Source organism: Drosophila miranda, chromosome 3, assembly GCF_003369915.1.
Source record: "Drosophila miranda strain MSH22 chromosome 3, D.miranda_PacBio2.1, whole genome shotgun sequence".
In the NCBI taxonomy this organism is placed as follows: Eukaryota; Metazoa; Arthropoda; class Insecta; order Diptera; family Drosophilidae; genus Drosophila; species Drosophila miranda.
This window is the reverse complement of record NC_046676.1, coordinates 1,121,637-1,136,233: the sequence shown is the minus strand read 5'-3', so window position 1 is coordinate 1,136,233 and position 14,597 is coordinate 1,121,637. Positions and strand designations below refer to the sequence as shown.

At 43.9% G+C, this 14,597-nt stretch overlaps 2 protein-coding genes across 4 annotated transcripts in view; both read right to left on the bottom strand.

Moving 5' to 3' along the window:
* LOC117188125 (transcription-associated protein 1) overlaps window positions 1-14,597 on the bottom strand; it is a 156,151-nt gene that overhangs the window by 123,791 nt on the left and 17,763 nt on the right. For all 3 annotated transcript variants that reach the window (XM_033391476.1, XM_033391475.1, XM_033391474.1), the window contains exon 2: window positions 10,514-10,699. In XM_033391476.1, coding sequence (XP_033247367.1) covers window positions 10,514-10,699 — 186 coding nt within the window. The remainder of the gene's footprint in view (window positions 1-10,513; window positions 10,700-14,597) is intronic.
* On the bottom strand, window positions 10,767-13,332 carry LOC117188126. Its single transcript, XM_033391477.1, has 2 exons — window positions 13,323-13,332; window positions 10,767-13,070 (listed from the first exon to the last, which is right to left on the bottom strand). Exon 2 carries the CDS (start codon window positions 12,413-12,415, stop codon window positions 11,384-11,386), a length of 1,032 nt encoding a protein of 343 aa, XP_033247368.1. The 5' UTR covers window positions 12,416-13,070; window positions 13,323-13,332; the 3' UTR covers window positions 10,767-11,383.

The window sequence follows — 14,597 nt, the reverse complement described above, 5'->3', positions numbered from 1 at the left end:
ACGTCGGAACACTTCACAGTCCAAGTTCAACAGGAACTGGAATTCCTGTGTGTAAAACTGATTCTTCCCGCTTTCGCTATATTCATTACTTGCTCGTATATCCCACCTTCTTCGGATATTTCAATTTATGAGCAGCACTTGTCCGCTTTAACCGCTGTTTCTTCCTCGCTATCTGATAAAGATCGTTTGATAGTTCTTGGTGACTTCAACTTGCCAGGAACTGTTTGGTCTTCGGTAAACGAGTCTAGTATCCTAGTGCCCATGTCACGACATGACTTTGTTGACGGCTTGCTTGACCTATCCCTGTCTCAAGTCAACCATGTGAAAAATTCCTTGGGTCGATTGCTTGATCTGTGCTTTGTATCGGATCCGACCATAGTGTTGTTAACCCGAGCCCTTTCGCTCACTATACCTGAAGACGCCTACCACCCTACTTTCGAGGTGTCGCTAGATATAGGACCAACTGTATTGGATCGGTCGAGTAGGCTGCCCGAACGTGTCCGCTGCTTTCGTAAAGCCGAGTTTGCGAAGCTTAATAACCTCATTAGGGATTTTGATTGGTCCGCTTTGTACTTGTGCACTGATATCATAAAAGGCACAAACATTTTTTACAATGCTCTTGGCACATTTTTCGATTCTTGTGTCCCGCTTTCTTGTCCGACTAGATCTGGAAAACCCCCTTGGCTTACCAAAGAGTTATCCAGTCTAAAAAACTTAAAATCAAGACTTTATAAAAAATTTCAAGAAGTGGGTTCTCCTACTTCTCACTCTCGCTATGTATTAGCTCGGTCAAACTTTTCAGTTCTTAATACTCAATGCTATAAGAACTACCTATCTCGATGCAGGATACGTTTTTCTCAGGACCCTAAACAGTTTTACAGCTTCGTAAACAGTAAGCGTAGAACGTCCGCACACCCATCCTCGCTATCATTTTGTAATACGTCGGCAAATAATGATCAGGCAATTGCCGATCTTTTTGCCCAATTCTTCCAAACCACCTATTCTGAGAAAAGCAACTCTGGTCATCCGTACCCATACGGTTTACCGAGGTCGAACGGCATTTTCAGTCCCTTGTTAAATGAATGTTCCCTACTTCATGATCTTCGACTAGTTAAGCCGGTGTTTTCACCGGGTCCAGTCGGGGTTCCAGGTTGTGTACTCAGGTACTGCGCCGAGGCTCTGTGTGGACCTTTGCTTAAACTATTCAACCTGTCCATTGATTCTTCTTGCTTCCCCCCGATCTGGAAGGAATCGTTTATAATTCCTCTCCATAAAAAAGGTAGCAAGTCTGATGCAAAAAATTATAGAGGTATAGCAAAGTTATCCGCTATTTCTAAAATGTTTGAGAAGGTTTTAACTCCGCACTTGCAACATCTCTGCAAGTCACTTATATCTCCAACTCAGCATGGATTTATAAGGCGGCGATCAACCACCACGAACTTGTTAGAGTTTACCTCTTTCATTATTAAAGGCTTTCAAGGTAACTTACAGACGGATGTTATTTACACCGACTTTAGTAAAGCATTCGACTCTGTAAACCATTCCCTTTTAGCGCATAAACTTGACCTTTTAGGGTTTCCGCCCAACCTCCTGAGATGGATTTCTAGCTATCTTTGTTCTAGGTCTCAAAGAGTCCTCTTCAAAAACTCCCTCTCTTTACCAGTAAAGGTTTCTTCGGGAGTACCACAAGGCAGCCATCTAGGCCCCTTACTCTTCACACTCTTTATTAATGACTTACCTTCAGTATTAACATACTCTCGAGTACTTATGTATGCGGATGATGTTAAACTCTGTGTCCAGTACAAGGACATTTCATTTCATTCTCGCTTGCAATCCGATCTCAATAACTTTCAGTCATGGTGTTGTGCAAACTTGTTACAACCTTAATGCCTCGAAATGCAAAGTTATGACATTTCATCGTTCTAGCCCTTTGTTGGCTCCCTACACCCTATTTGGTGGTTCTCTTGAGAGAATTACCCTGGTGGATGATCTGGGTGTTATGTTAGACCCCAAGTTAAAGTTTTCCGAACACATTTCTACCATGGTAAAAAAGGCCATGGGCGGGCTTGGGTTTATAAAGAGGTGGTCAAAGGAATTTGACGACCCCTATATAACAAAGACTCTCTATACCTCGCTTGTTCGTCCGATCTTAGAATACGGCTCCTGTGTATGGTGCCCTCAGTACAAAGTACACCAGGACCGTATAGCATCAGTACAGAAAAACTTTTTACTCTTTGCTCTGCGGGGCCTTAACTGGGATGCGGGTGTAAGACTCCCATCTTACTCTAGTAGACTACTATTAGTAAACCTCCCATCCTTAGTTAACCGTAGAAAAATGCTTGGTGTGATATTTATGCACAACTTGATCAGGGGTGACATAGACAGCCCTGATCTGTTGAGCCGCATAAACTTCACGATTCCTATTAGACTGACTAGAAATTTTATACCGTTGTTCCCTCCACTTTGTAGATCGAATTATTCCTTGCATGAACCGTTTAGGGTCTTATGCTCGGATTATAAATTCCTCTACCATATTATATCCACCACTAATTCTCTTCCTCTTATTAAATTATTAATCCTTACACACCTTTCTATTAATTAGTAACTGTAGTGGTATTTGTACTTTGATTGCATGCTTAGTTTCTTAGTAAGTTTAGTACTAATTTTCCTCGAATGTTAGTCTAATAGCTATCTTTCTTGCATGTTCGCGTTTGGTTCGGCTACGCGGGAGGAGGGCTGCGTTTTGCCTGGGATCCGCGCGTAACAGCCTTCTGCTGGTGTCACACGGGCCACTTGACGGTGCAGTAACTGCATCGCCTCTTGAAAGATGCAGTCATTGCATGTCAACGTCCAAAGAAAAAAAAAAAAAAAAAAAAAAAAAAAACATTCACAATATCTTTAGAAGACATTGGGCAGAAGAAGCTCACGATCGTAATTTCTCCGCAACAGTCCGGACGAACAAATCCCACACAGACTCCCTTATAAACTACACCCCAACTCCACCAGCATTAGAAATCGAAAATGACATTACACTCATAGAATTCTCATCAGCACTGTACTCTCTGAAAGGAAACACCCCCGGCCTCGACCGCATCTCCTACTCAATGATAAAACACGCACCATCCACCCTTAAAACCAGAAAATAAACCACTTTAACAAAATACTCGACTCATACATCCCTCAATCGCTCAAACTCAGCCTAATCCTCCCGATTCTAAATACACAAAAACCACTAACAGACATAAAATCCTACAGACCTATATCACTTAACTCATGCCTAGCCAAAACGCTCGACAAGATAGTGGCAAAAAGGTTATGGTGGTTTGTTTTGAACAACAAACTAATTCACAACAGCCAACTAGGTTTTAAAAGAGGCAAATCGGAACTAGATAGTCTACTCTACGTAGGCCACCTAGCCACCAAAGCCATTGCCCAAAAAAAACATCTAACCTTAATATCCCTTGACTTCACCAAAGCTTTCGACAAAATAGGAATCCACTCCATCATTCAACAACTAAAAAAATGGAAAGTAGGTCCACGAATGTTACAATATGTCATAAACTTCATGTCAAACAGGAAAATCCTCGTGAAAAGCGGCTCGAACCTCTCGAACACCGTCCCACTCCCCAAAGGCATACCCCAAGGCTCCCCCATCTCAGTTATCCTTTTTCTTATAGCGTACAACCCACTCTCCGAAATCTTATCCTTTCACAAGCAGATCAAATTCAGTGCATACGCCGACTACTTCCTCCTTATCATCCAACACAGCAAAAGGAAAAGCCCCACAACCGACATCCAAACAATCCTCAAACAAATAAACAACTGGTGCACTCAGTCAGGAGCAGACCTCTCCAAAGACAAAAGCCAACTCCTACACATATGTCGCAAACATAACTGCAAACCAAAACTAAACTCACTCCCAAAAAACCTAAAAAAAAAAACAGAGACTGCTAAGCACGATTGACAGAGCCAAACAAATTTCCCAGAATAACCTCATACCGTTCTCCCCGATTAAAACGTCCAACACCAATAAATTCAACATGACAACCATCCTTAAATCAACCAATATCACCCTATCCAAACACGATAAAAACATCACCCCCCCTATAGTCTTCCACACCATCAAACCCAACCTCCACCAACACACCTTCATATACACAGACGGGTCCAAAGCAGCAGGCATTACCGGCTATAGAATCTGCAGTGAGACATCAACCATAAAATCCGGACTACTTCCACAGTACTCCTCAGTCCTTTCCAGCGAAATGATAGCTATCCACGAAGCCATTTTATTAAGCCGCAACAAAGGCGAAAGATACGCTATCTGCACAGATTCACTCTCCTCTATTTCCGCAATTACCAATCCCAACAATTCCTCGTACTACCCCACCACAATCCGTAACCTCGTCACCAAACTTTTCCCAAAAATAACAATTATCTGGATACCTAGCCACATTGGCATAAAAGGGAATGAAATTGCTGACACCGCAGCCAAAACTACCTCCAGACAACCCGTCATATATACCCCCAATCATAATTCTAACGACATCTCACTATTCCTTAAGAAAATCCTCCTATCGAAACAAACAGACCTCCTCACTAAGACTTCCCCCTGGTATCAACAACTTATCAATCTATCTTCCACTCATCCTCCCCCCATAAACATAAACAACCTTAACAGAAGACACCAAGTCATCCTAAAAAGACTGAGACTAGGGCACACAAGATTCACCAATGCCCACTACCTGGATAAAACATCCTCCAACGCATGGCCACTGTGCCACAACCCAAACATAGACATAAGACACATACTATACACATGCCCCGCCCTCTCTCCACTGTAGTATGTCGTATGCCAAATAAGCATATGCCCATAGCATTGTAGTGTATACAATATGTCAAGTGGTCATATGCCCAAAGTTAATGTAGAGTATCACGCTCATAAACATAAAGACACTTTGTCGCAATGTTTACGTAACACAGCCGCACTCAAGAGCTGTAATACGATCAGTCCTTTGTATGTGGACTGGCCTGCAGCGTGAGAACTGCAGTGTCGGCAATATATTCCAAGTGCCCAAATGAGCATTCCAATGTATATGCCTTCTGCATATACATTCTTACAAACATAAATATACACATACATATGGCATGCTACATGATCCCGTTCTGCCGCTGCTCTTAGCGACAGGATATTATGTACTTTTAGGCTAAAGAAATTTATGAAGAATAAATTGGATTCATTCATACCAAAACCAAACGACGGAACAGAAGTGTTTTTCTCTGTTCAAGTTATATTTGAACCCTCTTTGTACACCACAAACATCCTCAATATTCCATAACACCGACCCCATGCAATACATCTCCAACCCTAACAACAATAACGCAAAAATAATCCTCAACTACCTAGTTCAATCCAAAATCATTCACTACATATAACCTCATAAACTATCATACCTGTACATATACATATACACAACTAGTATACTAGATAATAATACCTTTACAACATATAATATCGTATAAAACCAACCCTGTACATATGTATATAAGTTCATAAGTATATACACTTGAGTGTATAATTATACCATAGCGAGCTTAAGGCCTCAGTAGCTATAGCCCCATACTTGTTAATACCTAGTTTTAACTATTTATTAGCTTTATATAACAATAATAATAATAATAATACCGTATCTACCAGATCGCCGAATCTGGATCAGATCGGATAATTATTATAACTAAAAGGAACAAATCTGCAGTGGCTACGCAGCCACTTTCTTTCTCTCTATCACATACTCTTTGTCTTTGGCGGGTTGGCCAATATATGCATGAATTCTTATTGATGTTTTTTATTAATTAATATTTAAACTACTACACTGCCATGATGCAGTTGACCAAAGAGGTTATTACCCCATGGCTCTTCGCAATATACTCAGCATGCCTAAGTACAGGCTATATCCCCATCCAATGGAAAACCTCGAGGGTTGTCTTCCTCCCTAAGGCAGGAAAGTGCAGCCACGTGAGTCCCAAGGATTACAGACCGATAAGCCTTACCTCCTTTCTACTAAAAACACTAGAAAAGCTGTTGGATTTACACATCAGGAATGAGGTAGGGGGACTGATGTCAATAAACCAACACGCCTACACCAAGGGGAAATCAGTGGAGACGGCACTACACTCGCTAGTAGCCACCATCGAGAGCGCCCTTCACAACAAAAAGTATGCTTTGGGAGCATTTGTGGACATCTCAGGAGCATTCAACAACGTGGCAACAACCGCAATAACAAGTCGCCTAGAAGCGAATAACATACACCCTGCAATCAAAGTCTGGATCAAAAACCTCCTAAGTTGTAGACGGGTGCAATCGGAGTGGGGCACCGCTTCCATGGTAAAGGGGGCACACAGAGGCACACCTCAAGGTGGAGTCCTATCGCCACTACTGTGGAATTTGGTGGTCGACGACCTCATTAAGAGATTTGAAAGGAAGGCCCCAAAAATAACAGCCTATGCAGATGACATAAGCATACTTATTACGGGTGTATGTCCATCGACCCTCAGCTCCATAATGGAACGTACACTCAGGGAGATACGTGAGTGGGCGGAAGAGGTAGGACTCAGTATCAACGCGTACAAGACGGACCTCATCCTCTTTACCAAGAGGTACAAGGTACCGATATGGACCCCCCGAAAATTGACCAAACTAGGCTGACTCCAAAATCACAGGTGAAATACCTAGGCACAGTACTGGACAGCAAGCTGGCATGGAGGCCCAATGTAGTGGAAAGGGTGAAGAAGGCTACCATTGCGCTTTATGCATCCAAGAAGATGCTCAGCAGCACATGGGGCCTGTCACCTGCTCTAATGCCCTGGATCTACATCTCGGTGGTGCGACCAACTCTGCTGTATGGAGCCTTAGTGTGGTGGCAGGCTATTGAAAAGAAGACATACCATAAGCTTATGGAAAAGACTCAGCGACAGGCTCTGCTCTGTATTACAGGGGCGCTGAGGTCAACCCCAACAAAAGCACTCGAGACTATACTCGGAATCGACCCCCTGGACATTCACGCTCGCCTGATTGCGGGAAAGGCAGCACAACGCCTTATAGCATCAGGAAACCTATCAATACAAGGATACGGGCACAGTTCAATTGGCAGGGACATGACCAGATCAACTGATTACATGACCCCCCAAACTTGCCTTGACGTCAAAACAACCACATCTTTGGGACCTGAAGACTGGAAAATTGGAAGGGACCAAACTGAGCACCTCAATATATACACAGACGGCTCCAAGATGGAAGGAGGAGTAGGAGCGGGCCTATATTGTACAGACCCTGAGATAAGGCTGTCGTATAAGCTACCGGACCAATGCAGCATATTCCAGGCAGAAGTTTTTGCCATCGGAAAGGCAGCGGTCAACCTATTCGTCGACAGCCAAGCGGCGATAAGATCCATGCAGTCGTCCGCGGTCAGTTCCAGAAGTGTCTTGGCGAGCAGGGAGGCATTAGACATCCTAAGCACGACAAAGACAGTGCGGATCTATTGGGTTCCCAGCCACCATGGCATCGAAGGAAACGAAGCGGCGGACGTACTAGCTAAGGAAGGCGTCGGGCTGGAGAATAGGAGAACCGAGAACGTGCCTGTCTCCCTCAGGACGCTGCAAGGCGATCTAGAGAAGCAGGCTAGAGCACAGACTGATAGCAGGTGGAGGAGAACCACCACCTGCAGAACCTCGAAGATAATGTGCAAGGAGCGCAACGAGAAACTTAGCCACTACCTACTGCACCTACCACGAAATGACTGTAGATTGCTAGTGGGGATACTAACAGGTCACTGTCTGGCTGCTGCACATGCAGCAAAGCTAGGCATCACCAACAGAGACAGTTGTAGGAAATGTGAGGAACCTGGGGCTATCGAAACCCTGGAACATCTCATCTGCAACTGTCCGGCTCTCTCAAGGGCAAGGAGGAGATACCTGGGCGCCCCAGTGTTGGCATCACTGGAAGATGCCTCCAAAAGGACGCCACAGGAACTGCTGGCCTATGCTAAAAACACCTCGATTCTCGGGGACTTTTAAAAGCACATCAACACTCCCGCGACGGTTTCAGTGTTGCTGAGCGGTTGCGATCCGGGCTGCCACAGTACTCCCCATAGACAAGTTTAAAATGTTAAGTTGTGTTTGTTCTTCTCCTTTGTCCGTAATGGGACATTTGATTAGCTGATAGTCAGTAGAGCTGGTCTCAGAATTTGCTATAAATGCTGGCTTAAGCCTGTCGACTGAAATAGCTGTCTCTTTTCCATTAATACGGATTGTGAAGACCCGGTCTGATGACTTGGATGCAATCGGGTATGGTCCTGTGTACGGCCGCTCCAAGCGTTTCTTTACAGCATGAGTCCGGACAAATATATGAGAGCAATTGTGAATATCCTTAAGCAAGAAGAGCTTGATGTGATGCGAAGCTGGAGTTGGCTTTACCACCTGCATTCTACTCCTAAATTGGCTGGCAGTCGGTTGTAATAGTCAATGGGCACCCGAAACACGATATCCAGAGCGACTGTATTGCTTCACAGTCTCTCTGCAGTCAAATCCTTCAAGCGGGAAAAACGGTCAATCATTGTCAGACAATATCTGTATCTGATCAGAGCGTTGTGCGTCTTCGACCACTATAGAACGTTCTTATGCATTGACGGCAAAACGTATTTTCGAGAAATTAGTTTGAGAGTTGACCTGCCACTTGGGCGAGACAGTCCGTGTACGTTTGAAAACCTATGGAATCGCAAAGATTGAGGAATATATGGTCGAGCCGTTCGCGTTGTCATATCGCCCGTTGCCACTCACGTGCACGATTGCAGTTTAGTGTTGGGATATGAACCCCAGCTGCCGGAGCTGTCTCTCCGACGCTTTCTCTGGCTTCTGGTGTTAGGCATATATCAGTGGCTTGTGATTAGTTTTAATCACAAAGATCCTAGCCTCCACCATGTGCTTGAAATACTTTATAGCCTCGTAAATCGACAACAGCTCTCTATCGTATATGCTGTACCTTCTTTCATGTGGCACTGAGTTTTTTGGAGAAGAACCGAGCTTAAAAACCTACTGCGTACAAATTTGCAAAGCAGCAGCACGTTTTTTAAATTCGGACTTTTGCTACTTATCGCATCGACGTTCTGATGAATTTTCTCAGCGGAATTAGGTTGAGTCGACATAACACACATGGAGTCGATGGCACTATTTTCGATCATCTTGTCAGCAATTTTTGCCAGCTTGTCCAGATCGTTCTCCTCCCAAACCGAAATGAGCGGACCAATCGACGAAGGCAACTCGGTGAGGATGAGGTTTCGTATGACGGCTTCGCATCCACTAGCGGGTGCTAAGCGACGCAAGTGAAGCAGGATTTCAGATGACTTATTCAAAGTCATGTCTCCACCCCGGAGAAACCGTCTTATTTTCCAACTTGTTGTCAGACGGTGGCGAGTAATGAGATCTTCGGTTGCTTGAACTAAAGTTGCGGATCGTATTTATTGAGTTTTGGAATAATGATGTGAGCTAAATGTTGAGAGTTAACTCATTTAGTGTGGCCTCCGTGTTCGCCATACTTGTTGCGTCGTAAAATTTGTCGCCGTCTTCTGCCGGTTTGTCTTTGATCGAGGAACGCAAAAAATAGCTCTGTTGCATTTGCGGTTGTTTTTTAACGTAGGGGTCACCACTTTGGCCGGTTGGCCAATATGAGCATGAATTCTTATTGATGTTCTTTATTAATTAATAGAAGTCTTAGATCAAGATGCCAGACCGCTTGTCAAAGTCGCCACATCGGCGAACGACTCTTAGATCAGTGTTGCTGAGGGGCTGCGATCCGTGCTGCCACATGTCGTTCAATGTTAGCGCCCTCTGGCAAAAGGGGAGCTATACTGACTATGTATCGGGTATATCGTTTTTAATTATATCTGGTTCTCTTAAATCAACTTTTCAATAGTCTCTTTTTCTTCCTCTTTTTGTAAAGCCGAAAAATACTTAACCGGCAGCTGGCCGTCGTTTAGAAGTTAACTCTCGCATGAGCCGTTGAGAAAAGCAATTTTCGTTATATTTAATTTCGTTTATATTTAATTTTCATCGTTATATGTTAAACGCATGAGAAAAAAAAATACAAAAAAACTTGACTACTAGCTGTCTGAAACTTATGGATGCGGATTCTAATACATATATGGTATTATATGATAATCTCAGCCACGCCCCCAATCGTCAAACACGGGTAATTAATAATCCACCCTCGTATATATGTAGTACTACACAGCCACCCACAATGTTAAGTTTTTGTAGTTTTTTTTTTTTTGTATTTGATTGCTTTTTGAGCGAATTGAGTGGTCTGCACTGACCAAACACTTCAATAGTATTAGCAGGTCCGTTTTAGCATCTCTTGGGATGGACTGATTAACTAGTTGACGTAATCTTTGTTATCGATGTTTTGTTATAGTTATCAAAGGACCTATAATTAAAGAAATGAGTTTGCATATTTACTTACTTCTGGGTTAAAAGATGGACGAAAGTGTTTATGCAGTTCAATTATTATTCGAAGGCTTACAAGGACATTTTCTTCATTGTCAGTTTTTAATATTTTGAGCATCATTGTTATAATTGATTTGACATGTTGTCTTAAATTTTCTGTTATGGGCAGTCGATGAATCATCTCCAAAATAAGTTTACGGATCTAAAATAAATTTTAAAAATCACATAAATTATAAATAATTATATATACATAATAACATTACAAGAATTGAAGGTTAGTTGCGGGGGCCGAAGAGGTCGAAAAAATTACCAGAACTTTTTGTTGTTTTTCATTGCAGAAAGTAAATATTTTGTATTTATTCATGTATATTTTTTACAAAGTTTATAGTATATAAAATACAATTTTTCAAATATGTGAAAGTCTGAGGGTCTAAAAATGTTTCTTTTGGAACTTTACTATATATAGATCTGATCGGATTTAGAATGTTAAAAAATATTCCCGCCACGAAAATTTCAGCTCAAAACACTCCACTTTTATATTAAACTAGAGGGCCCTGCCACGTTTCTCTGTGGCGCACATTGTGGTTGTACGAATAAGAAAAGAAGATAAATAAATTGATTAGTTCATCGATGGAGAATAATATGTCGCACTTGAATCTGATTTACGATTATGACAATTTCCTCTTCGCCTACTACGGATGAGATAAAAAATAAAAAGATCAATTTTTTTCTCGATAGCAGGTGTGTTTTCCAAAAGTTTTGGGGGTAAGTTGGTTGCTGGGGATGTCTTTCCAATTCCTGATCCACACGTTGCTGCCGATGCTTCTGCCCCAGGACCGAGATGTCTTTTATGAGTGGCTCCACCATCACGCTCTCGCTCGGGACTTCAACTTAGAGCAGTGATTCGCCCAAGCAGCCACTTGCTAGGCGGTTGATTCGGCTCCTTCAGTACCACAAGAGTGTCCACGGTTATGTCGTTGGACTCCTGCTGCCATTTCGTGCGAGGTTGCAAGGAAGTAAGGTATTCCAGACTCCAGCGTTTCCGGAATCCTTGAACCTTGGCTTGCAGTTGTCTCCAACGCTGCAGTCTGTTAATGTTGACGTCTAACAAGGACGGTTCTGGCACCGACATGTGAGGTTGACCTGTAAGAAAATGAGCGGGGGTAAGGGGATCCAAGCTGTGATCGCTGGGCGCGCGAGTTAAAATTGTTGAATATTCTTCGAAAGTCAACGCACTGCTACCAATTACTCGGCGAAGGTGGAGTTTGATAGATCGTACGCCTGTCTCCCAAAGACCTCCAAAATGCGGGGCAGACGGCGGAATGAAGTGCCAGTTGATTTCCTGACTCGTCAGAAAATTAGCAATTTCCTCGTCCTGACTTTGAGATACAGTTAGTTCCTTTCTGGCTCCATGGAATGTTGTGCCATTGTCTGAGTAGAAATCGAATATGGGGCCACGTCGAGACCAAAACCGTTTGAAGGCGGCGATAAATGCAGGAGTCGTCAAATCACTGACGAGCTCGATATGAATTGTTTTTTTGGACAGACAAGCAAAGATGGCAAACCAAGCTTTGCCAAACTTCGGTGTCCGACCTGCTGATGTCTTCATGGTAACTGGTCCAGCGTAATCCAATCCAGAATGTAGAAAGCAGCGGGTGGGCTGAACGCGAAAGGCGGGAAGATCAGCCATGAGTTGTGTGCTCGTTCCTTTGCGCTGGAGTAAACATATCTTGCAGTTGAATACAATTTTGCGGACTATGTTACGGGCTCCAAGGATCCAATACTTCTGTCTCAACGTGTGGAACATAAATTCGACTCCAGCGTGTAGCGATGTGACGTGCTGGTGTTTAGCTAATAAAACAGCGACTGGTGATTCCTTTGGAAGAAGTATGGGATGTTTTGCATCATAGGTTGCCATCGAATTGCCAATGCGTCCTCCTACGCGCAGAATTCCGTGGTCGTCAACAAATGGAGTGTAGTGAATCAACTTGGATTTTTAAGAAAGTGCTTGTCCAGTGCTCAGCTGTTTATACTCCACGTGGAAGAACTCCATCTGGACATGCTTGATTACCCTAGAGCGGGCATATTGAAGCTCCCATGACGATAAAAACGATGACAGGCGGTCCTTGCAACGAAGTCGATGTACAAAGCGAAAGCAATGGCTATTTGTCCGCAAGAGATGTGACCAGGAGGAAGCTTTGTTGATCATACAATTAAGATCATTTCCTTCATCGGAAATGTGTAGATTAACTTAGGGTTTGACCTTTACTTCCATCCGCGCAGCGTCCTCAGTCTACAGTGTGAACTTTGCCTTAGCAGGTGGCCAAGTGCGATGTGATTGGGAAAGCCACTGTGGTCCATTCCAGCACAGTTGATGTTCTACCAGATCCTTTGGTAGAAGTCCGCGTGATGCACAGTCCACGGGATTGTCCTCAGTGCGAATGTGTTGACAGCAGCTACGTGGGCACGCTTCCAGAATCTCAGCAGTGCGATTACAAACACAAGTGTTCCAAGTCCGTGGGGGTGATGAGAGCCAATGTAGTACAATTTCGGAGTCTGACCAACACGACGTACTGGAAATAGGAATAGTTAGAGCTGGCTTAACCAGAGACATCAATTTCGACAGAAGATGGGCGGCATTCAATTCGAGCCGTGGGATGGATATAGGTTTGATGGGTGCAACACGGGTTTTTGCGGCGATCAGTCTTACAACCTAGTCATTATTGAGTCTCACGCGACTGTAGAGGACAGCGGCGCATGCATGAGACGAAGCATCGGCGAATCCATGCAGCTCCGTTGCTTGAAGTGGCGAGGCTGATACTCACAAATGTCCTTCGGCAGTGAATTGAGTATTGACCAACAGTTTGAACTCCATTTTCGAAGTTTAAATTGAGCTTGGCTCAATAGCAAATTTAATTCATCTTTGAGTGCAATGAGATCGTCGATGAGATCGTCCCCGTTGTATATAATCCTCCATATAGTCGACATACTGTTGTTTGAGAGCAGGCAATTTTTCGAAATTTCCGCTCGAGAGAAGAAAAGCGGCGTAGTGATTGTGGCAATGTGGATCCCATCGGAGGAGCAGAGTCCTTGAACGGATATTGGACGATGTACACGCCATCGTTTCTGCGGGTGTGCGTATGAACGAAGTGTTGCTCAGCGGGATCACTTGCATCAATGGTAGCGTCACTTGGTTGAACTCGTTCCATGTCCATGAACGATCGAACCAAGGTGTCCAGATCCTCGTGGGCGTGATGTGCTAGTGCGTGGTTGTGAGCATCACTACTGAGACGGCAGCTGACTGTAATGATCCAACCAAAATAAGTATGAAGTGCAATAGGATATTCAGAACCAAACTCTTTGCGTTGTCCAGTGTAAATGTTCCAAAGCTGATCAGCTCCTAAAATCACGTCGATTTTGCCTGGTTCACCGAATGTAGGGTCCGCTAAGGGTAGATCACGAATCCTTTCCACATCGGTGTGTTAGACTCGATCCTTTGGGCTGGAATCGATGAGGTTAAAGTGTTCATAATCAGACCTGTTACCACCACTGAGGCTCAGCTTGTGCGGGAGAGCAGCGTGAATGTGGCGCGACCTCTAGTAACCCCAGAAGGGCTTGCGCCTAGACCAACTACTGGTATATGAGCATGCGTGCACGGCAATCCGATTCGTTGAATAAATGATTCGGCGGCCATCGTTATAGTTGAACCAGCATCCAGCAATATCCTGCAGGTTGTTTCGTTGCCCCAGGAGTCGACTATAGTGGCTGACCACGGCAGGATCAGCATCCGCAGCGAACTTGGACGAGCGGAAGGTTGAGTCAGCGGATGTATTGACAGCAGCGGAAACCGGGACAGAGCGTATATCCTCTGGATGGACAAGAGTGTGGTGCCTCAACTTACACAGACTTCCACAACTTATGGAATTACACCTATTTACTTGATGAGATCGGCTTAGACAATTGAAGCACAAATTATTATCCAGTTCGAACGTGCGGCGATCCACAACATCAAGAGCCTTGAATTGAGTACACGCATAAATAATGTGTTGCCCGTGACAATATACACAACCGCGAACATGCGTCTTTGGCACGTCCACCTG